The 25,969-nt window shown below is 39.4% G+C and overlaps 1 protein-coding gene across 3 annotated transcripts in view; it reads right to left on the reverse strand.

Moving 5' to 3' along the window:
• Positions 1-25,969, reverse strand: part of Trim9 (E3 ubiquitin-protein ligase Trim9) — a 92,169-nt gene that overhangs the window by 19,992 nt on the left and 46,208 nt on the right. For all 3 annotated transcript variants that reach the window (XM_083045443.1, XM_083045444.1, XM_083045445.1), the window contains exons 3-4: positions 1,087-1,182; positions 11-404 (exon numbers count right to left, since the gene is read on the reverse strand). In XM_083045443.1, coding sequence (XP_082901569.1) covers positions 11-404; positions 1,087-1,182 — 490 coding nt within the window. The remainder of the gene's footprint in view (positions 1-10; positions 405-1,086; positions 1,183-25,969) is intronic.

Below are 25,969 nucleotides of genomic sequence, written 5' to 3' on the forward strand. Positions count from 1 at the left end.
GCGTACTCACGTTTCAGCTGGACGAAGGTCAGCTGATCGATGGCGCGGCGCAGCGGCTTGTCGTCCAGGGTGAGATCCAGCAACGGCAGACGAGCGATTTCCTGGACGCCCTCGGCGCCGCCCCAGGAGCCGGCGGCGGTCGCCGCCCTGACCGCTAACATGCCGCCGATCTGCAGGAAGGCCGCGCTGTCTGTCTCCTTCAGCGCCTCGATGCAGAAGGTGAGCAGCGCCGTGGTTGTCTGCAGATGCGTGGCGCATCTGGTCACCTGGTCGCGCAAAGAGCGTACCCTGGCCTCGCGAGTCTGCCGAGCAGCCTCGATCAGTCGGGACTTTCTCGCCTGCAGGAGACTCACCAGGTTCGCCACCCGATCCTCGACCTCACTCTCGAGCGCCACGCATTCCTCCTGCGAATAAGCGGATCGGTCCGCCCGGTTATAATATCGGGAAATAGCTCATCTCGGCGATTAAAGAGAAAAATGAACTTTTTGTTAGATGAGAGAGATTTTTCTCGCTAGATTTTTTCTGTACGTACGAAAAAAAATTACATTCTGCTCCGATCGATTTATTCAGTGAGGCATATCGCTTTTTTTCTATCTCTCCGGAAAGGAGTTTGTCATATTATAATCTTTGTAAAAACACGATAATTTTTTTTATCGGGAAATATCTCTATAAAAATTTACTTTTATAAATTTCTAATTTATTTTTCACAAAACTAAGTCTACAACTAAAAATATCGCGCGCACTTTTTATATATCTCTTTGTACACATATGAATTTAAGAAAAATGTTTGTGCAAGACAGTATCGTGGACGAGAAATATGGAAGGATGGAAAAAAAATAAACGCCGATATCAAAAAGAAATTTCATTGTTCGGCTTTTGTTCCACGGTTATAAGATAAGCCGTCCCCGGGGGTTCTTTGTACATCCGAATTATCTCTTCGAACCATCGGAAATGAATCCGCACCGACGTTGTAGGGCTGATATAATTAACGCCATATCTTTTCGCAATTTTACGGCACCATACCGCGTGACATGTCCGCCGACACGGAATTTAAAACGAACGTCAAAGGCGCGGGTATATACTCACATGCACTTTGTCCGTCATTCCTTTGAGCCTTTGAATGAACTCCGTCGTCGAGCGGGCTCTCTCCGACAGCTGCTGCAAATTCTGCGACAGCTCCGTCTGTAACAGCAGAAATTCGCGACACGTGAGGGAACGTGCGGTGATTTGAAGGGGATTCAGCGGACGTGATATGTACGTAACATTTGTGCAATTGAAGATATACCGATGTAGGGAAGCGTTTTCATTCTTTTTTTTGCGAAATTTTCAAGGGAAAAGAAAAAAATTAATTATATGAAATTGCATGATAAAAAAAATCATATCTTTTTATGCTGCAAAGTAAATTATATATCTTATGCGTGTATTTATATATTATATATAATCTTTCTTTTTTTTCTTTCTTTCTTCCATAATAAAATTATCTAATAAAGATTATACATCTGTGAATTGTACATTCATTGTAGAGATAGAGACAGCGATAACTAACGAAGATGAATTATATACATGCTATAGCATTCAATATCGGATCGATATGTCACGTTGGTTCCAATGGATAAACAGTCCCCGCATATAGGGAGTTTGTACTGAGCGCACATACGCGCAAACAGTCACGCTTTCGTGAACAAGCTCGTATTAAGTACATATCGTTGTTTGTTCAATAACGACATAAAGTGCTCTTCTCTCACGACCGGAAAAAGGTAACAGCGTTACTTTTCTCCGAGAAAAATCTGGCCAACTAAACTTGAGATATATAGCGAGATATAAACTAACATACCTGACCTAGCACATTACGTGAAATAGAATACAAACAAAATTCGAAATATTATATATTTTCTATTTGAAGATGTTATACAAATTTAATCAAGCTATGTATTATACTTTTAGCGTACATGTTGCGGTCTTTTTAAAAATATAATATTATATTTTTAATAATATAATATTTGTAAAAAAAGTCAATATTTTATCCATATACATATATAAATTTTGAATCTTTTCGAATATTTAACTAATTGGTATAGCGTGTAAAAACAATTGTTTCAACAGACACAAGAGCAATAGTTTCGTAAAAATGGCCCCGTTACGCTCTGTTAATTTCCATATTTTTAATTCCTCTCGGATCTTTATTCGTAAAACAGTTCTTCGAAAAACTTGTTACCTGAGCGGGAGAGAGAGTGAGTCGATGTCTTATTCATTTATGTAAAATACTTTGTAGCGCTGAGGATTAATAACATTACATCTCGCGCGAGGAACTTATAATCCGGTGCTAGACGGTGCGCATTTACACAATTTCTGATTTAATTTATCATTTTACAACGGGCGAGAATGCGTCGAACGTCTCGCGCAATATCGCGAAATCGTTCCCACAGTTCTCGTTTATCATTTTCCTCATTTCTCGCGCGACTTTCCTGGCTGGACAATAATACACCTTCGGATCGATCGGTGCGGCGAACGGACGGCGCATTTCGTCGAATTCACCGGAGACCGACGCGCGCGTCGTTGGCAGTTTCCATTTAACACGACAATGCATACCAGTCGAAATGGGATGCGATCGCGTATGCAGTATGCACGCGATACCGACGGCACTGGCATTTATCAAGGAAGACGCGGATTTACTCGTGCAAGTTCGCGATAAAGCCTCGATGGATTACGGAAAAATATCGGCCGACGTGTAGCACGTTCGATAAATGTACGTTCCTCCTCCGTTCTTGTACTCTTGATAAAGTGATTAATAGAATCACAAGCTGGAATTTTTTTTTTACCTATTATTACATTTACCAGACAACATTACGCGTTTAACGATATTTCTTTCACACATATTCTGCTCTTTTATATATACTTCATTTCAGCTCCGATTAGGTGTATTTACTTCAGCGAATCTTTTCGCGGCGAAATGCATCAGAAATTAAAATGAATGAATTTCGCCGGACGGAGTATCGCGGTGGATATCCTTTATAATCCGGCCGACAGAGGAGAAACTCGTTATTTTTCTCACCCGGCGCGCGGTATCGCGCATCGCGCTCGAAATATCGAATTAGAGCGTCGACAAAAGCACCGATGGCGGGAGAGGATGCCGGGATGTTCGGCTGTACATCGACGCGCGTTTCCCTTTGTACGTTTCTCTTTCTCCCGGTGTCTCATCCGTGCCGAACACGACGACGACGACGGCCCTTTCCCTTTCCCGCGCTTTCGCGCGTATCCATTGGGCGCGACCGGCGAAATCTTATTAGGATGAAAAGAGCTCTCGGGGATTTCATCAGGGCAACGAGCTATCCAGCCGCCGCGGGCGAGATGTTCCCTCGATCGATTATCCCGCCAACATTCTTCGCCACTTCATCGACGAAACAAAGAAAAATTACTGTCCGCAGTAATATTTTTGAATATTGTAAAATTATATCATTTTACGAAAAACGACGTACAAAGAAGAGAGATGGTTTATATCTCGATTACAATGTGTATTAAAAAATAAGAAACAAGTTTCTGGGACGATTGTTCGAGGAAGTACACCTGCGATTAAATAATAACGGAGAGACTTACAAAACTTTAATACGAATCTAACGAGATGGCTAAAGAAGGCCGTCATCTAAATGGCTTGTCTGGAATTTCTATGAATGCAAAGATCCTATAAAAGAGCGCTTCTTTGTAATGCTTATGCAGTTGGAGTCGGCCATTCCGCACAAACAGGCATACTAATTCCGGAGACTTGCGAGACATGGCATTCTTCCGTACCGTAACTTTGGAGAATAATTTGTTTACAACTCCCCGTCCAACAACAACTCCGAAATGCGCCTCAGGAATTGTCTCTCAGTTGTGACAAACGCTCGACTCTCTTCGACGACGTTAATTGGCCAAAAACAAATCCACAAAGAACTTCGTTAACATCGGTGGCCACCGATGTTAGTCGTAATGGTCGCAGTAATCAAAGACGAAACGGAATCTTTATATAAGACTCTTTGTATGTGCTAATACATATATATATGTAATAAGTAATAACCATAAGTACAAATACCATTATACGATAAAATTCATAAAAAAAAAGAATCGTAGATTCGCCCGACTCTCGCGTCGAAGAGGCTTCCATCGCGCCGGATGAAAGCTTCGTTAAAATCCTAACGAAGAGCACGCGAAAGCTTATTAAATCTGGCCGATGCTTTTCAGCAAACGCTTTTCAGAAAATGCTGTATTTACAGGGCAAACGGTAACGAATGGGAAAAGGTAGAAAGACGTTTCCGAGAGGCTTCTTGCGCGAGGGGGTTAATCCCGACGGGCTAGGCGCGCAGACCGACGAAAAAAAAGGAAAAAAAAAAGATCAAACACAGAGACGCGGCGATATTTCTATTGAGCGAACGAGGCCGATTAATTCCGCGATTATACATTATACTCGCGGTCGCGCCAGCCCGTAATCGTCATCCGTTTTCAATTTACATCGAAACGAGAGCCGCCACGTTCGTGTCTCGCGATATATATATTCGGTGACCGAAAGCAGTCTGCCGTGATAATAAAGTCCGTGTCCTCCGCAAAGTTTCGAACGCGGCGTAAATTAATTTTCGATTAATCCCTCGCCCGCGAATGTAATCGAACGATAGATTTTATCACGCGCGAACCAGTAATCCACTTTTACGCGATCCATCTCGAACTGTACGTTCTTTAAACATTAATTCATCGACATCAGAAATTATCTTACAGATTGGCACCAGAAAAAAAATTAATAAAATTATTATTACTAATTTTCGGTAATACGATTCGCGTCTGTAATCTGGATAATAAAGAAACGAGACGCAGATTGAGGAGACGTGGAAGGGCGCAACGAAAAATAACAATTCTACCACGAGCCCTTAATTCGCAAGCTACGAATTAAGGGTCCGTCGGAGCTCATTATCGCCACAATGGCGAGCCGAAATGAATTTTTGCCCGTAAATTTGGCGAAAGTATTTCTCTCGTGCCCTTTACTACCCGCGTGCACGCACATACTCATTGCGCACTGATACAAACGAAAAGTTTGTATTACGACGGCCGGCGATTCGTGCCCGAGCGTAATTAAGTTACTCCTTTCGAGTTAACGTCGGCCGCGCCCGGTAATTTCCGCAGTTTTCAACGCAACTTTCCGCCAAGTTCCGCGCGCGAGGCGACCAATGGAGAATGCCGCGAGATTGTTCCCGACATGCGGTCCCTTTAACGCGCGCGCGCGCGCCCTTCCCCCCGACTCTTTGTTATATTAATTACCGCAGTCACCGCGTTGTACACCTATAAAGGGAAGCCGCAAGGGAGAGAAACCTCGTCGGATTCTCTGCTGCAAAGGCGCGGCGACGACGATCTCCCCCTTTAATAATCGATTCTTAATACTTTCGCGCAGTCCACGCGTAATTCCATTAAAGTCTGCCAAGGTCCCGCAGCACTTCCGTTACTTTAATGGTACAGAAACCACGATTAAAAAAAAAGAGGCAACGAGCAAGTTTTTGCGATAAACTTAGGCGTACCGCATTTATTCTAATTTAAAATCCGCAATATCGAATTGGTATTCTCTGTATTTTGTGTTAGTACTGTATTTTTTGCATTAATATATTTAAACCCTTCATATTTATTCAATATTTTTTTTATAATATAAAAGTCGATATTTATTCTAAATATATGAATCTTTTTTGAGAAATATGAATATTGATATAACGAGTCTCTCTCTTTCTCTTTTTCTATTCTCTCTCTACAGGTGCAAAGTAAAAAATGTAAAGAGTTATTTTGTTTGTTTTGTCCCTTTGTATGATAAAAATCCATCTTTTGAAGTCACGGCGGTGTGGAACGCTAATAAACAAATCTTTATTACGCGATGATATATTCCATTTTCCGTAGGTTAAATTATTCGGCCGCCATGTAATCCTGCGCGATACGGTCTACAGAGAATAACGTTTCGCGCAAAGTACTATGAATTTTCATGACTCTTCTTTTGGACGGGAGTTTAATACTGGTTTTTGCCAAATAGAGCTGGTTGCTTAAAAAAAAAAGCAAACAAAAAAAAACACCAAAATGCCAGTCACCGGATGGTCCCTATTCTGCGCTGATAGAGTGACGCGGAATCGCAGGGGCGAAGTCAATTCTCGCGCAGATAATGCATGCTGCACCCACGAATGCAGCCATTGCACTTGTTAATTAAGGACGCCAATCAAACCGTACGACGAACGAGGGCGGTCATAATTATGAAAGTCGAGGGTGCTCCTCGAGCAAATCCTCAGGGCGTTTTCATGCAACGTACCAAAAGCACTTATTAAGCTCGAGAGTTCCCCCATTGTTTCCTCGATCGATCGCGATCCACCGTCAACCCAAAACACTTGGGATTTTCTCTCCGACTTGGCCATTGTTACATAACACACCGTCTACCATTTACTACACTAAATTTAGAGCAGAAACTTATTATATATGCAACATTCTATTTAAGATAGCATTAAGATGCTCTTAACAGATTGCCTGACTAACTATTCTCGTCAAAAAAATTATCGCAACACGTAATTAATATCAAAATTTAGCATAAATTCAAATAAGCGTATCTCCGCGAAAAATTGTCGTATTTCAAAATTTTTTGTTTTTTTGTTTTAAAGGGTAAAGTCTCTACTTTAAGGAACTTTCGTTCGATTTTGATTTTATTCTCTCTCCCTTTCTCCATCCCTTTAAAAGGAGGGACGTGTTTTTTTTTCAAAAAATTGCATAGTTTGACGAATTCTACAGAGTGTACTAAATTTTTTTCGCAAATATTATCATAACTATCGTAAAATATGGACTTTTCTCTACAAATTTAAAAAAAAATTGAATACCGTACGATTTTTTTTCGCGAAATTACAGCATATCAAAGTTACCTATGCATTTTTGCCTATGTATTCAATTACCGCCAACATTAGCATTATCCGATGGGCACTACGGGGAGGTTGCTGATGGTTGGATTTTGCCCATTGTATGTGTGTGTGTGTGTGTGTTGGGGCAGGGATATATGTTCGTATTTAAAATTGTGTATTTCAGCCTCGTCTTCGGATGACCTTTTATGGGAAGATGGCTGTATGATTTTGAAAGACTTCCAACCAATTTCCAGCAATTGGAAGCAGCCCTATATCGAATATGGTTCGAAATTCTGCAAGCCACAATTAGAGCCTGCATTAATATGCGTGAGCATCTGCAAGAGGTCATCCGAAGACGAGGCAGAAATATACAATTTTAAATACGAACACATATCCCTGCCCCAACACACACACACACACACACACACACACACACACACACACACACACACACACGATGGGCAAAATCCGACCAGCAACCTCCCCGTAGTGCCCATCGGGTAATGCTAATGTTGGCGGTAATTAAATATATAGGCAAAAATGCATAGGTAACTTTGATGGTATGCTGTAACTTCGCGAAAAAAAATCGTACGGTATTCAATTTTTTTTTTAATTTGTAGAGAAAAGTCCATATTTTACGATAGTTATGATGATATTTGCGAAAAAGTTTAGTACACTCCGTAGAGTTCGTCAAACTATGCAATTTTTTGAAAAAAAAAAACACGTCCCTCCTTTTAAAGGGATGGAGAAAGGGGGAGAGAATAAAATCAAAATCGAACGAAAGTTCCTTAAAGTAGAGACTTTACCCTTTAAAAAAAAAAAAAATTTTGAAATACGACAATTTTTCGCGGAGATACGCTTATTTGAATTTATGCTAAATTTTGATATTAATTACGTGTTGCGATAATTTTTTTGACGAATGTATATTTATATATAATATTGTATAAGAATATTATATAAAATATTATATTAAAAAAATATATTTAAAAATTTTCTCTTTTTAAAATAGCAATTAAATTACCAGGCAAATCTGTTTTTTTTTTTCCAATAGAGTCAGATAGTGAAGATTTATGCGTAAAAGTGCGAAATCAAAATTGATTAACGTTGAAACGAAGTTACCATAACACGAGAGTGCATTTGACGAGGCGCGCGATATTAAGTTAAAAAAGCCAGCGCACATTTTATCCTGGATCACGGTTATATCAAATAGGGCGCAACTCGGCGAATACATTTTCGCCTGACTGCATAAAGCGTCGTTTCATCACGTGTTCCGAGACTCATTCGCCTAAATGAAGGCGGACAGTCTCTCTCTTTTTTTTTTTTTTTTTTTTATCACCGTTGTCCCTCATTGTTCGCGTCAGGCGTGGCACGTAGACATTGCCACTAGAGAATCTGCGTTTCGTGCACGGAAATAATTGGTCACTCGAATGCACCCCCTTCCGTCTGAGTCTTGACTTCTAGTCCCGTTCCTCGGTAAGATATTCATTCTCGCGCGCGTTCATGTACATATATATAAAACGACGTCCGGACATAAGATCGCGCACGAGTCCGTTATCGTATAGTCGCAGACCACGCGATTCACCCCCTCGACTTGAGGAACGGGTGGCGAGAAAGCAAGAAGGGCGAAGATAGTGCCACCCTCCTCGCACAGAGTCATCCGTCTAAAGTGATTTTCGCTGTTCACTCGAGGGCGAAAGTAGCGAAGAACATTGGAATAGATTACTTTTTTTACGAGTGAATGAAAGCGAAAGTGAACGCGGAGCGACCGGACGATTCAATAAACACGCGCAAGATATTTCTAGCAGAAAAAATTATCACTATCATTTATCCGCGAGTGACACGATACACAAATAATATTCTAATAAAAAAAAAAGAACGATGTAATATTTTCACGCAATATTTCCTTATTCAGGACTCTCTTATTAATAAATTAATTAATAAATTTAATAAATTAATTTTGAATAATTTAATACATTAATTTTTTTAAATAATACGCGCCTAAATCTTCCTGTATAGTTTCTAACTTGAAGGTATATCATCTTGTACATTCGCTGATAGGGAGGCTCGTTTATTCGCGCCCTTACCGGAACGTGCTCGAGTTTGCCATAAGGGACGGGCAGGCTCTCGCGCGATGCCATCCTGCGTAAACACGATAGGTCTATCGCCGCATCGAGTGCACCGAGCAGTGAGCTCGCACAAACGCAACGGCTGGATGCACACACGAGACCGAAACCGCACGCATGTCGAATGAGATCTGAGAGAATCCGATGCATCCGGGTTAGTCACAAGGGTTGCACGCGGAAATTACTTTGACGCTCTATTACGCGCTTCAAAAGTTCTCCCCCAAAGCTTAATATACTTAATAAATTAACTATATTATATTTTTTTACATTTTATATTATTATAAATTATTATCGCTACATAAGTGGCACGATTATAGTTTCTTTTTTTATTTTATACATTATTCGAACACGGAGAGCTCTTCATTGTCACGTTGTTCGGTGCCGTTTGTATTTTACGATGTCATTTAGCGATGAAGCGGTTGTAAAACAAGAAATATAGGGGTGATTTACGAATAATTTCGAGTTCACCATGAGTCGACTGTTAAAGCGCCATTACGTTCCCTACGATCCGCGCCAAAAACGTTGCCCGCTTTCATTGCATAGCACGTTACACCCACGGTGTATACAAAGAAAGCACCCTCTGAATTACTGCCTCGTGATCACCATCGGGAGAGACCCCGACATCCTCCCCCTAGTCATGGTATCTACGTTTTTTAATCAAGTACGATGCAAAAACTTCGTCCCTTCTCGAAAGCAACGCGTCGAAGTGCATAAACTGATGAAGATGCAAAAACGTCTCGCCCGTTTCCTTCAAATTAAAATATACTTTGCAATTTCAGAATTTTGTAAAAATCAATTTTTTCATCACGATTATTTAAGAAATATTAGCTGCGCATATCTTAAGCTTTTTAACATTATTATTCGTGCAAATTCTGATATCGGAATTTTAATGAGTCAATTTTACTAACATAATTTTAAATGTAAATAAACAAAGTCGATATAATATTATAAGATCATAATTATATGACACGATGTTCGCACAAATTTATTCGACTGCCAACATATTCGCCAATATTGCAACAGAGAGAGAAAGAGAGAGAAGGAGAGACAATGACGCAGAATCGGATGAATAAAAGAGGAACCTACGATAGTGCGACGACGAGACAATTTACGTCCATTAGGAAATGTCGTGTTCTTTTAGCAAAATGAGCGAGAGAAACAGAGGGAGTGCCGGAGAATACGGCTAATACCCCCATGCAATCCACTATCTGCAATGTCTGGCTGGCCGCAATGTTGTATGCGAGGTAACCCCTTTTAGATTCACTGTTGCGTTTCCGCGACACATTCTCTACTGATTGCAAAACCCGCATTTTGCGTTTGACCGTGACCTCGGCGATGGGAAAGCATGTGCTGTATCTAGTAATACAGATTAAATGTTAAAACAGCAGAGAATTGATCCTCTGCATATAATTATTACGGCTCCAATTCGTAATCAATATATTAGTTATATATAAAGAAATATTTTTATTATCATTTATCAAAAATTTTATACAAAGATATATTTTTATTGTAAAAAAATTCCGAAGAAATATTGTAGTATTTAGGTGAATGTGCAATACACTCGAACTGCCAATCATTGGAGGCAACAATTATGTCATATCGACACATTATATTTTATTCTTAGATTAGATTAAGAGCAATAATTCTCTTTTATTTTTTTTTTGTTTATTATATAAACTTTATCACGTTGCACGAAGTATGTAGGAATAAATTTTTTTATTGTAAGTACACTATCATGTGTTCTAAACAGAATATTTTAAATGCAATGCGATAGCAATGTATAGATATCCATATAAAGATTGACTCATTTCATATAATGATAAAAAAATTTTATATCCTAATTGAAAACATTTTTGTTAAATCGCAACTATTCAATGCATCTTGCGATCAATTTTTCTCTGAAAACTATTGAATTTACGTATATAAAAGCAGTGAAGCAAGAACTTTTGTATATAGTACTTCAGTTCTTAACAAGAAAAGTCTAAAGAATAACAGACCGTTCTGCGATTCAGACAGGTAGAAGCAAAAACTTATATATATATATATATATATATATTGTCCATTTTCCATGATTTATTGAAGAGAGTATAGGAAAAAAGTTCTCTGCGAATATTTGAATTTGACCTTTTTCTATTTCAAAATTCAGTTAAAAATATTGAATGACAAAATACACATTTTTATATCTAAAAGAGATATATACAGAAGAAAGTAACAGATACAGAGATAAAATCAATCTTAATTCAATATCTTGAAAAAAATCTTCAGTTTTACTTCTATAACTCGCGATAGTGCTCCTGCAGCGAATCGAATGTAGAATACGTAACAGAGTTATCAATTAATCCGCTCTTCTTGTGTGAATCTCTCTCGTTTCATGTATATATATAGCGTCACATATAAATGCGCGGTATCGCGTTTTTATCACGATACGAACAACGCGCTCATAAATAGCAAGCGGCATTGATAAATCTGAAATATCGGGCGAACTGATAGGAGAGAACGCGCGGGTGAACTTCGCGCTGCCGCGTTTCGACTTATAAATCCGACGCTCAATGTCGACTGCGAACGACGATATCTCGCTGGAGCGCCGTGTCACTAAATCACGCGGCCGTTCCTGCGCGTTTCGCACGCAAAAAAAAAAAAAAAAAAAAAAAAATACGTGCAAAATCGCGCCGCGACGGTTACAAATCGTAAGTAAAAGCGCCTCGGCGTTGTTGCGTTGCTGGGGGTTACCACCCGCGGATCGCGCGAGTTTTTTCAAGTCGAACGAAATTTCGATTTTTCAAAAATCCATCATCAAACGCTCTGTCAATTTTTCGACATTTTTTCCGTCGAGCTCTGACAAATGGCAGGTACTAATACGTATTTCAGCGTTGTAATAATTCTGGCGAATCGCGGAATTGTGAGAATGGAAAATTGCCGCGATATATTGAATTAAATATATATTACGATATAATTATATTAATTTTGTTATATACAAAAATAAAATTCTTATATATTATATAATAAAGAATTATCCAAATAATAATTACATTTTTTTTGCATTACTAAGATTGTACTTTTATGCTTTTTAAGAAAAAAATTGCCTTTTACTTTCGCTTGATTTTTATGTCTTTATTAACCCTTTTATCTGCAACTTTTCATCGCCTCGTAACTTCGAAATTTATCGTGGAGGTCTAGCAAGAGCAGCTATAAAGAAATCCAATGTAGCCCGAGGAACATGACCGATAACATATTTCTCTCAAGAAGCGCTGCTTTTACATGCATGCAGACGCATACAGTATGCACCGGGAAAAAAATTATGATCGTAACCATATGTTTGAAACTTTATGGGCTTGTATATCCATGCTTCTAGTATGTTAGAGATAGAAGAAACTATTCATATATTTGAATACACTACCTGTATCGTCGGAATCAAATCTACATAATCTGTATAAGGTTCCATATCTTATTTAAAAAAACGTTGAAAATGAGATATATAATGTATAAATGATTCCAATATTATGTACTGCAGGTGCTCTTTGTAAAAATTCAGTTTTTTATTTAAAAAATTTTATAAAAAGCTAATCTTTAAAGACTTGGTACTTAATAAGCCGTTTTGTAAAAAAGCAAAGTTTACAAAAAAAAAAAATACTGGCAACATATATAAATGCAATATATCTTTTTTCATGTTTAAATCTCTTCATCAATAGATGAAAATGTCTAAAAGTCAATTAGATTAATATACAATGCAGAAAAATCACTCTAATGATACTTAATATAAGTAATCCGTGTTATAAAGTATATGGATGGATTGAGGGCTGTCATTACTTTCAGATGTTTCGCTTCTTGTACATTTTATTGCTAACATATTAAACTGTCGCGTGGAACTTTATTGGCGAAATTCCCCGTTGACGGATCTATGAGGCGTAAAATAATTCTCACTTAACTCGCGGATACATATTTACCGCCGTGATACCGGGAGGTGGATCCAGCTCAGAAGCCTCATCCGAACAGGCGAGGACATCAAATTTGCATAATCCCGCATAAATGCGTCGAAGCCTTTAAATTCCGCTTCTGAATGCAAATTACCATTCACTTTCACGGTCTCAGCAACTTTTCTGACTAATGTCCAATCGGCCATTTTGTTCGAATAAATGGCGACGCGCTTGTAAAATTATTAAAAAATTCACGATAATTCAACGAGTCGTCTAATTAGTAGGTACATTAATTAGCTGCGGGCTCCAAAGACCGTCGCGATCAGAACTGAGTTTCCTTTAAAGCGCTCCTTGAAGAAAGCAAATCGTTGTTCAATTAACAGCCTGTAATAGGAGTCGCATATTCCAGTGGGAGATGAAAATTATCGCGATCGACGCGTTCATTCCCAGGTGCAGCTGAGTGCAGCTGCGCGGAATTAATTGCTTTATGGACCACGAAACTACCGCGTTTCTTGCCAGATTTTCCTCGAGAAAAATCGGTTGTACCAACATACTGTAAGCTAATTTTTATGGTGCGCTTTTCTCTCTCTCCGTGAAGTCTTAAATTAATGCATAAAACGTTTTTTTTTTTTTTTTTCGCAATTGCAGGTTCAAAAAATTTAAAATAAAATAAAGCAAATAATTTTTTTTCAATTTTTAAAAATTACGAAAAAATATGTATATATTAAATGTAAATGGATGATTTCTTTTAATAAAAAGAAAAGAGAGAAGAAGAAATATTCTAATTTCTAAAATATCATATGATTTTTGTAACTTCTTTCAAGATGAAAGACTTCTCAAGTGCTTTCGGAGGTATGCAATCTCGAAATTTGCGGTGAAATGTCCTCATACATATATAGCATCCGCGAATAATCACGTAGAATTGATTCGCGTGAAACCTGTGGAACCTCTTTGGCTTTCTCGGCGCGACCGCAGATAGCATCGTGTTGAAGCAGTTGCACAAACCGAGGGAAGGGACAGAATGGTACGGAAAGGGTGCAAGGAGCTCATTACAGCGCGAGTCTCGACGAACCGCGTGGCTTTTGTATCGAAGGGGCGCATCTCGCTTTCGCCTTTCTATCCCTTTGTTTCCTCCCTTTGCCGTTGAGTATGATAGAGAAGGAGAGAGAGATCGAGCTACAACGCGCCGGGCGACGATGGCATACGCGTCGCACGAGAAAACGTATAAAAAAAAAAAAACCGGAGACTATTGTGTCTCGAATATAGAAAGAAAATAGGAAACCTCCTCGATATTCCTCCGGTGGCGCTTTTCTTTCCTCGAGGGATATTTTTTAAAGAAAGAACGGACACAAACGCGATCAGATCCGCTGTCGCGTCTCTGCTGTACACTGTTTTATTTGCGTTATATTTGTTGTCGTCCCATTTTTTTTACAGAAAAGAAATTGTAAAGAAATCGCGCATCGCGTATAACGTCATCGATGTTACATCGAAGAGATACACTCGAGAATAAATATTAAATATTACATATATAATTTTTCAGAGGGAGAGGAGAAAGATATCTCTAATTTGCAAAAATTCGCTTATATATTTCTGTATATAAATTCTCTCTTACTCTCCGCCGTAAAATCGCCTCTTGTCCCTTTTTAATAATTATTTCTTGCAAACTACTTGTACAGCGGAATATTTCGCGTTCATCAGACTGCGAGACGAATTACATTAACTGGCACGAGAGATCTCTGATCTCTGACCGCGTTACGAGAAATACGTGGACGCCAGTTTCTCGACCATCCGTTGTCGAGAGATAGAGGGAACCCGGGGGATAATCATTTTTGCCGAGATGACTGGTGGACGCGGTATATTATCCGTATGATCGGCGTGCGGAATATACCATGAGTTAAGTACATCGGGAGAACATGTTTTCCAGACGTTTATAGCAGTTACGTGTCGGGAATAAATTCCCCCGCGCGTTTCCCCCCCGATAATCTCGAGAAAGATTTTTTTCGCGCAAGGTGAGCTACCCGTATTTAACTGTAAATGTCAAAATGTGTCAGCGGACGATGGTTACTTTAACAAAAACTGTGAGACTTTGATCGGAAATTCCGAATGACGCGTGTCGATATATCAACGTCGGCGCGTGATATTTCGCGCGATATGCAAAAAACGTAATGTTTCAGAACAAGAGAAAAGCACAATACGTAAATAGAATGTATATATACGAATATCACGGTCCAGAATAGTTATAATATGCCGTTATGTGCGGCACAAAAGAGCGTAATGAAAACCTCTCTCCGCGTATACATATATGTATATAAATACTTCGCCTGGCGAAATTATTAATAAATAACGAGAGATACGTCGCTAAAGCGTCAACAAGGTATCAAAAACATATCGTTTTTACGTATATGAAACGCAAATATTAATTATCGTCTCGTTGATTACGGTCGAATCAAAGAGCCGCCGCCGCATGATATCGCGCGTTTCATAGTACTACGGAATGCAAATCATTTCGAACGAAATATAAATAAAATACACGCGTATCTCCAATGTTCAATTTATTCTCTGCGTGACATGAATTACGAGGACTGGAAACGTGCCTCGATACAAACGCGCGATTGTGGAGACACACGTGCGTAAATTCCGCGATATTCCGCGATCTAATGAGCTTCGGCTCGGTTCGTTAAATAGAGAAACTAATGAACTCTCGCGCGTAATCTGACCAATTATTTCAAAATCGTGATATCTTTGCGCAAAACGTTTTTTAGCTTCACTCTCGATTTACCTATAAAAATCATCTAAAAATAAGGATATCTAAAATGAGCCAAATTTAAATGTGCCAAATTTTATTGTGTCTGCGCGATATTCGTAATAAATATTTTTCAACAAAGAAGAAAACATTAAGCACAATTAATTTCAATAAAAAAACGTCATTTTTATTAATATACGTCCAATTTCCACACGTACGAAATGTGTGAATTATTTTGTCACGAGAAATTTCAAGTTTTTATCATGTTAATAGTCAAGAGAGAAAAATGCTGTTTTATATATTTTTAACGTGCTTTTATCCATTTCGTATTTTATTAATCCGTCTAATAGCTCTTTATGGCGGACTATGCGCGTTCAGTATAGCGAACTCTAATTGCGCGATATTATCTCGCCGGAGAAGAATGCACGCGCGCGATATTTCGCACTCGCGCATTGGGAATATTACGCGCGCGTACGAAATAAACGCAGGAAATAATATCGTAAAAATAAAGCTCCCCGCCAAACATCGCATTCCGGCCGCACGAGTGTTCGAATTAATTCCCCGCGAGGGTTGTAATTTTCGCGAGTGTTGGAGCGCGCGGGATCGTATTATCGCGCGCATCCGCGTATATATGTATACCGTCCGAAAAACACAGACGGTGCCTTAATCTAGCAGCGGCGTCATAAATCTCCGCGAAGTGCGTCTTCGCACGGCGCAAAGAAATCCCCGTTAATCCCGACGAATTAATGGTAATTTGCGCGCGATTAATTAGCACCGTCGCGGAGAGGATTAGCGACATTCTCGACGATAAGTCGAGTCATTCGCATCGTCGCGCCGTCGAAAAACGAACGACAATTGTCAAAGAAGAGAAGATCGGTATACAAGTTGAAATTATTTTTGCTAATTGTCAAAATTGACAGAAACGTTGTTTTCAATATTTGCAATATCTTATAAATCTAGAAAAAATATTTGAAAAATTATAATTAAAAATACTTGTGAAAAAAATAGTACTCGAATAAACTGGCGTGAATATCAGAGATAAAGATTAATATAATTTTCATGCCATAAATATATGTACACTTTCCGAGTAGCAAGGAGAGAAAAGGGCGGAAGGAAAATATGGTAATAGCAGCCGCGGTTAAACGTCCGGAAGAGTTGAGGGTGAAATATTTTCCTGCCGACAATTCGTGAAAAATTAAAGGGGACATCGGTCGCGGAATATCGCGCGCGCATAAGCGTGTGTTTTTGACGAAAAATATGGCCGCACGCATATGAAACGCGCGCGCTATCACGCAGTATATGCGTATATGATTACCATATTCGTTACAAATTTTCGACAAATCCCGCTAGGCGACGTTACATTTCACGGCTGACGTAATTATTAATTATTAATGTCCGTTAGCGCGAAACAGCTGTCCTTTATCGCGGCTCATTTGCCAAATTGGCTCTCCGCGACGTGAGAGGGAGGATCAGCATCAACGTTTAAAAAGCGACGCAGATTATATTCCGCGGCCTAAATTAAAACGCGTAATAGCGCTGCATCGCTACCTCTCTCTCTCTCTCCGTTATTTATTCCTTTTGCGCGATGAATAATCTCGCGAAGTTTAAAAATATTTTTCCCGGTACTTTCGTACGCATTTATTATTTCAATGGCACATTTAGCGAGAATATGCCTGGCAATTTTTTTTTATTAATAAAGATTTGAGAAACAATATTGTGCATCGTAGAATGTATAATATATGCGCGTTTTATACATTGATGTATTGCATCAATAAGGATATTTTTAATTAAACTATTTTTTATTATAATATTTTAATTGAAACGTCCTAAGTGTCATTGACTCGAGTCCTAATTAAAATTCTCCTTCAGCTTCGCAGTTGTCGCAATCGGATTCGAGATTCGCGTGACGATAACATGGAAATAAAAAATCTCGAGAAGTCACGAAACGACCTTCAATTCGCTATGCACTCACAGGTGAATTGTCGATTGTAGCAAACAGTGCGTGATGTAGTGATATGTAATATCCGCACGTAATTGCGAAAAGGTTACATTTTCGAAATCATTTACTTAATCATAATTAATTGCAGAATTTTGCTTCTCACGCAAGATGTTTTATTTTATGTTCCGCAAAAAAGAAAAAGAAATAGTTTCACAATTTATATAACTAATTTATTAATCAATACTATTATCACGACAAACTCTGCGGCTTCGTACTGTACATTCAAAGTTTCAGGAAATGTCCAGACGACGAGCAAACTATCTGACGATATCCCGAGTTCATCCCTGAGCAAACGGGGCCCCTCTTGGCTCGTTACCTCCCAATCGCGATAATCACTCTAATACGTGTTAATAGGGCAAGGTACACCAGGTGCCCTTTATCACATGCCATTTTCCAAATTATCTGACGACCGTCTGAAAGTGGCCTCTTCACTGCCAAGGGAGGCGTTTCGCTTTAATCTCTTCGCACGTCGGGCGAACATTTTGCGCGTCTTGCGACGCGAGAGGAACTGCGTCGGGGATGGGGAGGGGGAGGAAAATGGAAGGGCCACGAAGCGTCGCGTCGGGGAGAGGAGAGAGTTAATTATATATTTGTTCTACCTATCTCGGGCGAGCCAAGCACGAGGCTATTATCCTCCTACCTCTTGAAATCGTCGGGGGCTCCGGCGGAGCTCTAGAAGCTAACAACGCGGTTACGCTTTCGCGGGCACGCTCCTCTGTGAGATTTGAATTGAAGCGCCGCCGACCGCATCGCGAGGCAATTCCAAACGCGAAACGATATGCCGCGACAATTTTCAGTTCCTAATCCATTAATTGGCCGCCTAACCAAACAGAGCGAGCTAGCGAGATAATAAGAATAGGGGCGGAGGAGGGAAGAAGGGAGAGGGGTTACACTCTCTTTTATGTGTACTTAATAAATATAAAATTATATAAGCTAGAAACTGTGAACCATGTCTTTTTTTTCCTTTCTTTCTTTCCGCGGTGAATCTTTACGACAAAAAAAGCCCCGGCGAGCCCCCGGTTTTTGTTCGCCGCGACAATCATCCGCGGGCTTAATTTCGTGAATACAGCGACAGGTGTTCCTTATCCCGGCTCATTTTCCGAATTGTCCGAAGAACCGCGCAGGGGATAAGTTTGGATAATACCAGGCGAGACCGGCGTGCATTAAGGGGCGGCGGGATAAACTCGCGGCGAACGAGGGGTCGGATGAAAGTGCTTCGTTAACGGCGGGAGGCAACTCACTTTAATTTCCATCGCTTTCCATGGCCCACCTGCCATTTGATTAAAATATGAATTCTTAAAGAAAAAGATATATCGATCATCATTTCGCGACGTAATGGGCGAAATTTGTTTAACACGAGTGAACTGAAATAATAATATTCGCGCGGCGAACAATTTGAATTCTCTTGGAAAGATATATCGTATCGCTTACGATCGTATTTTTGCCCCGAAGAAAAATAAAGGAGATAGTCTCGACGATAGAGAAATTCTTTATTCCTAATACATAACAGCGTCTTTCCTGCGTCTTTCCTGCGTCGCGAAAGAGAGACGAAGAGCTAAAAAGGGCCACATTAGGGCGATATGACGCCGCTGTCAGGGCGAGGATGAGCGATGGCGGGTCTCAATCACGCTAAAACGTTGCCGGAGACAGCTCGTGTCCATAGCAGGTGCGAGCTATAGAATTTCATGATATACTTAAGTCGAAATTTGCTTAAAGGTACACAAAAAATTTCCTCATACCTCTCTCTATCGATATTTTTCCGTATATCTGAATATAATTGACAGTTCGAAGAGTGTGTGATCTCGATTCTCGTGTTTAAAGTTTAAAAACGTATAGTTTTAAAAGTGGTGCAGAGAGAGATGAAATTTCAATTCCCGCATATATATATTTAAGGATTATAAAGGAGTATTAACGAAGACATCGTGAAAGTTTCAAGCATTTCTCTATGATAATTATACGATAACTCCGGTCGAAATTATTTTCAAGAATATACCATTCGATTATCCCGAGGAGAGACGGCATAAAACTGTCCGATGCAGGGAGAGAATTGGCCGCGTTTTCCAATGTTCTTGGAGGAGTTTCCGGGACCGCACAATTGCGGTTCGTCGACTTTTGTCGAACGGGAGGACCGAATGACTCTGCACGTCGTTACTTTATGACACGAACACGCGAGCACGAAGAGAGAGAGACACGGAATGACCTTCGGGAGAGATTGTCGGAGCCATGAAAGGAGCGGCGTGATGCATAACTACACATTCGAGAGCGCATTAAACGCTTTATAAAAATTAATTGGCGATCGGGAACTCGATGGATCTCGACGCCCACTATAAAATACGTATAAGCAGATTTTCCGCGCAGAAATTTTATTCGCGACTCAATAAGAAAGCCTCAAAAATACGATTGTGTCCTCTCTAAACGTAGATTAACATCTTCTATAATTTTACAGATTGGTTTTTTATTATTTAACTGTTTGTACGATAATTTATTTAAAAAACCTATTTTTTTACTTTGAAAAAAACAAAATATATATCTAAGAATATATTAATCGAGAAATTATGCTCTCTAATCTCTTAAAAATATTACTCATCTCGATTTTTGCCGCAGTCAATTCTTCCGCGCGAAGCTAAAGTTCATTCTGTTTGTTCGAGGTTGTGTTGTTACAATTGCTATTTATTATGTCGGATGAAAAGCTGCACGGTAAACTCGCGGGAGAAGGGAAATACTCGGAGCTGCTTCGCGGAGTGGCGCATTAGGTGTTCGCGAGGCGGTAATTGGCTGCGCTGCGACTGCGCTTCCGTCGTCGGCACAACACGGGAGATGTTACGTCCGGAATGGAATGATTTATGAGCATCATGCCGAGGGAGAAGTAAATTGCGAACGTCGGATTGAAATCGCAATAATTCAAGAAATATCACGATGTCGCGTAGAGGTTTCGAGCTCGCTCTGCCGAGCAGAGTTTGTATCCGATACATGTATGTATGTATATCGATGATATTTAGTTAACGTCGCTAACGATACTTGAAGGAGTTACTGACATTCGTATTCAGTGCGCGTTCATTCTCACCGCGAGAATCTTTTTAACTGCAAATGACTGAGCTCTTAAAAACATATTAGATAGACATTTGTGGCGAAACAAGAGACATAATATTATTGGAATAGTTTAATAGAATTTGTTATAATAATTTAATAGAATTTTATCCCATAAATATATTTTTCTTTTCTGATTATAGCACTCAATCATTCGCACAATCGAATATTTCTTTTCGAAAAACTTTGACAACTTCAAAATTGTAAGCTATTAAAAATGAATGGCTATTGTTCGATAAGTACTGACGATCGAAGTCGGTCGGTGAAAGGAGTGGTATTAGCCCCGAGACGCCATATATATATAATATATATATATATATATATATGGCCAGATTAGCTTATTCTTACATGGAAACCTGCTTTACCTATGTACCGGCTTTTCTTATTTTCACGTTTAGCATGCGCTCGCCGTTTCGTCGAATATCCCGAGCTCCTTTTCCTCCGGTTTTCTCTCGCTTTTCCGACGACGGTCCTAAACGTTCGCTCGGCACGTATACTCGCTATGTAAAGTCTTCTTAGTGGCGAAGGTTCCACGGACGTGCGCGAAAAGATTCTTCGCTCGGAAAGAAAGAACGAGTCTACTATACGCAAAACTACCTGCGAAGAAATCATCCATTGTGCTCCTTCAAGGAATCGATATAAAAGATTTCTCTGCAGTAGCAATATAATTATTTTAGGTAAAAAATTTGTCTTTGCGTTTAGTCATTTATATATATTTTGATTCGAACTCAATAGAGTTTGATTTTGACGATTTAATAAAAGTGTCGTTTATAATTTCGCTTTAATGGCTATTATATAAAATCCCTTTTATTTATTTATTTTTTTTTCTATTACATTAATAATACAATTAATAGACCGTTTTGTATAGCTGGTCATTATTTCACTTCTCTGTATAGCTAATCGTTAATTAATTTGCTCTCGTATCTCGATCTTATCGCGTTCGCTCGCCCGTGCGCGATTCATCTTCGAATGTCGGAGTATACGGCCGCAATTAGTGGTTCACGCGCGAGTTTTCACCGCCCTCTAATCGCCGGGTTCCGCGGTCTGTCATATAAACGCGCGATGTCACGCGCGCGGAACATTATCTAATTAACTCGCGTAAACCAAGTTTGTGCCGGGTGATTTACGTCGATGCGCCGAAACGCGATCCTTTAAACTCTCGTCGGGAAAAACGAAGAAAGATTAGATTTTTGCTTTGTCACCCGGGTTGTTTCCCGGCACTATACGCCAGCACGATGTGACAGCCGGTTGTTTCGCGTGCCGGATAATTGAATGACTTTTTTTACATAAGAGAGCAACAGAAAATGCCAATTTATTTTCAGTCTCATCATCTAAAGTTTCTTCGTGAAATCTCTCATGTTGAGACTCACATTCAAAAGTTTTACATTTCAAAGTTATAAATACTCTTTAATTAAACTGACTTCATCAAATTTATCCATATAAAATTTAATGTAATTTAATGTAATTGAAAAGTGAAGAATATAATAGAGACAGAGAGAGAGAGAGGGGGAAATGTTGCTTCTCATTTACATTAATTTGAAAATATTATAACTTTCTTCATTTTAATTCTGAGATAATACCTGCCATATATAAGCCGGAAATGTATAAACCCAGACAGAACACGCACACATACACACACTCATTAATCCTACCCCAAGACACATTGTCTTTAAAGGATAGATCGAAAGCGTAGAAGACGAATCGTCGAAGAAAATCGCATGAAGAAAGAAGGAAGAGAGAGGATAAGAGAGGAGAAGAGAGGAAAAAAAAAGAGGAAGAAAGGAAGTCATACGGCGATACCCGCGAAGCAAACTGCAAACGGTGCAACAGCACACGGACCTTAGTATCGTTACTCAGCGCTTATCGAACACCGGCCATTACTCGCAAGCCTTTCCCCCTCACGATTTTCCAGAGTAAGAGTCGCGCCAACATCGTAAAACATTCCCGTAACTTACGTAGTTAAGGACAAACCGATGGCGACGCGCGAGGGGAGCGCAAACTCCCCCGTAAGAACAAATATAAGCATGGAGAAGCGCGACCGTTTCTGTATTTATGTACGTGCGATGCTAACCCGAGCGCGTGATGCGAAATTAAACGCGGCGCAAGGGCTTTTCTATTACCGACGTGTCGTGAGAGATATATCGAACAACCGGAGGATACTTTGGTAGAATTCCTCGGCGAAGTTAAATTGCAACTTTGACTGCGACAAAGAATACAGCGCTCCCATTTACGCTCCCAGTTACGTGTTACGTGAACGTTAAGTCGAAAGTTCTGTAAATCATAGAGGCAATTATATATGTATACCTATATATACAGGCTATATCATAAATGTGGGCCGCTACTTCAGGAAGTATTCTACTCATCAAAATGAACAAAAAAGTTCATATAAACATATGTAAAAATGATTTTTTAATTGACTTCTTCGTCCTATCAGGAAGCTTGACAGTTTATTGCTACAATTTTTTTATTTGCCCAATTTGCTTAAGAATAATGAATTATTTTGAGATATGAGAATTATTTTCTATTAATTTGTATTGTTGGAAATAAAATAATACATTATTTTAAGCTCCAACCCAAACATGATTATAACGTAAAAATAATGATGCATTTTTGGACATAGTTTATATAAACTTTTTTGCTCATTTCGATGAGTAAAATATGCTTTAAAATAATGGCCCACATTTATGATACACCCCGTATATAGTTCCAAGTGAGAATAACTATTAACGTTATTATTAAAATCGAACGAATTTATTTGGGAGAATCGAGATTATAATACACATCGTTTTATTCAGTTATATGCAGATGCGGTTATTTATATACCGTGGACGAGTACAAAGCGATTTAAACCGACGGTATAAAATTTTCACGATCGCGCGAGGAATTTTTCCGGTCAGCCGTAGAAGCGTAAAATAACCGTTCTCTGAGGCTCAGAAAGGTTATCTCTTTCCGTTTTTTTTTTTTTTTTTTTTTTTTTCCCCGATTACTTCTTCCACGTGTAACGCGAACAAAATATATATTCAACTGATACACGACGCTTGCTGAATGCAATTTATGCCTATTGCATCGGCGAGCCCCGAGAACGCGAATGCGTAGAACAGTAATTAACGATAAATTGTTTTTCTCGGTAATCTAATGAAAATAAAAGAACCTTTGCGTTTTAAAAAACAGTAGATTCAGGCTGCATTCGCGAATACATACTTCTAACAGGCATTTCCCTTAAACGAACAACGATCGCTGTTGTTATTCTTACTGAATAATACATGCACCCATCGTCTGTTTAAAGAATAGCAGATAGATATTGACATACAACAATATTTGTCAAATAAACATTCAGAGATATACCTACGCGTGTGTTTAATCATTCAATGCACAAAAATCTATTCGAAATTTTACATAAAAGTTTGATGGAAATATTTTGCGTAACCATTTAAAAAATATTCGCGAAACGCATTGCACTTGAAAAACGACGATGTGTGTATATATATATATATATTTTTTTTAAACCATCTATACTGGTGTTCATTGCAGCAATTTATCATAGCAAAAAATGCCCTTAAAACGTTTATAATTTTAACGGCGACGATATATCAAGCGCACTCGTGGCGTTTCGACCAGTCGCATTTGACGGAACGCCACAAATTCGCCGGTATATCGCTAGGATAAACGTAAAAATATTTCATTTACATTGCCTCTCTCTCACACACTCGCAATCGTGACAGGCTGTAACGTGAATGCCAGAGAGCGTAATACGCGGTCGTATAAACGAACGCGCGCGATGTAAAAGCGGGTGTCACGCGCAACGGCGATCACGAATTCGCCGGTTGCATTTTTAATGCATCTCCGCACTTCGACGCCCGGATGATATTTCGAGGGACGAGAGAGTAGACCGAAGAGTGCCCCGTAATTGCACGAGTGTATCTACAACTACGCTGCTCGTATTTTTCGCGCCAATGCGGAAGGGATACTCCCCGGTAAAACGGAAGGGACGCGCCCCGTTCGAGAGGGAGAGAGAAAAAAAGCGAGAGAGGAAGCGCCCTGCGGGCCCTTCGAAAGCTCGATATTGGTGCACCAGGCACGTTTTTCACGGTTAGGTACCCCTCGCGTACCGATCGATGCGAAGGAAACTCGGATCGCTGCATTTATTTCCGCAATAATTACAGCGTGCAGCTTGTCTGAACGCGGGTTTCGACAAGCATGCCATGACAAAACGCAAGTCGATGACGAGAACATTTAATCGCTCATCTGATCAATTTAATAATTTTAAAATTTTACATACCTTCTCTCATTAAAAACCTCATACAAAAATAAAATATTTAAATAGACATCTCTAAGAAAATAAAATGTCCCTTTTACTGAAATAAACAAGAAATTTATATAAATACTTTTTTTCTGTAAAAGATCATTTTCTATGTATGTTTAAAATCATTCCATTCAAAAGATGACCAGTTCATTAGTCTGACTCATGTCTGACCATATCTACTTCGAAGGTGATATGTAAAGTATATGATTAAAATTTTATTTGCATATCATTTTATTCAAACATTATTTAAATAAAACTAGTGACTAAAAATGAATGAAATGATATTTAAAATTCCTCTCTCTTTCAGTTTCGATAACATTATATCCCTATTTGATCACGACTGTCTGAATCTACTTCAATTACTTGCAAGTAGAAAAAAATTGTCTGCCTAAAGTCGTCTGGCTGAAGCTTTATCTTCAACCTCGAAAACTTTCGAAACAAGAGGTATACTTTAACGTAATTGCGTGCAGGTATAATCAAAGTTTCGAGTTAAATTTACGCGAAACTTTAACTCGCGCGAAATTATACATAACGAAAGATTTCTTTGTACGTAGCGGTTTCTCTCTAAAGAATCGAAGTAGGGTACACATTCTGATCGCAGCAAACGAGAGATTAAAATTGCCGTGTTTCCACGGTAATAGGTTCAACTTTCTCTCTCTCTCTATGCACTGAGTGTCACGAGCGAGAATAACGCAAAGGTCGGTCTAAGAGGCGATTTTCGATCAAAAAATTCGCGACGCCTGAATGCAAGAGCGCAATTCTCGCGAAATATAGTCTTCTATTTTTCGATCGGCAACGAGACGAGCGTCGTAAAACGAAGCGCAAACATCGTAAACGAACGCGCACGTCTCGGCACATCCGTTAGATTTGTAAGCAGAGGGAGTGTAAAACCGACGGCGAAGACGTGACCTCGTTTCGCGGCGGA

Source organism: Prenolepis imparis, unplaced genomic scaffold (assembly GCF_030444845.1).
Source record: "Prenolepis imparis isolate NDT839.2.m4 unplaced genomic scaffold, iyPreImpa1.0 SCAF_9, whole genome shotgun sequence".
Taxonomy (NCBI): Eukaryota; Metazoa; Arthropoda; class Insecta; order Hymenoptera; family Formicidae; genus Prenolepis; species Prenolepis imparis.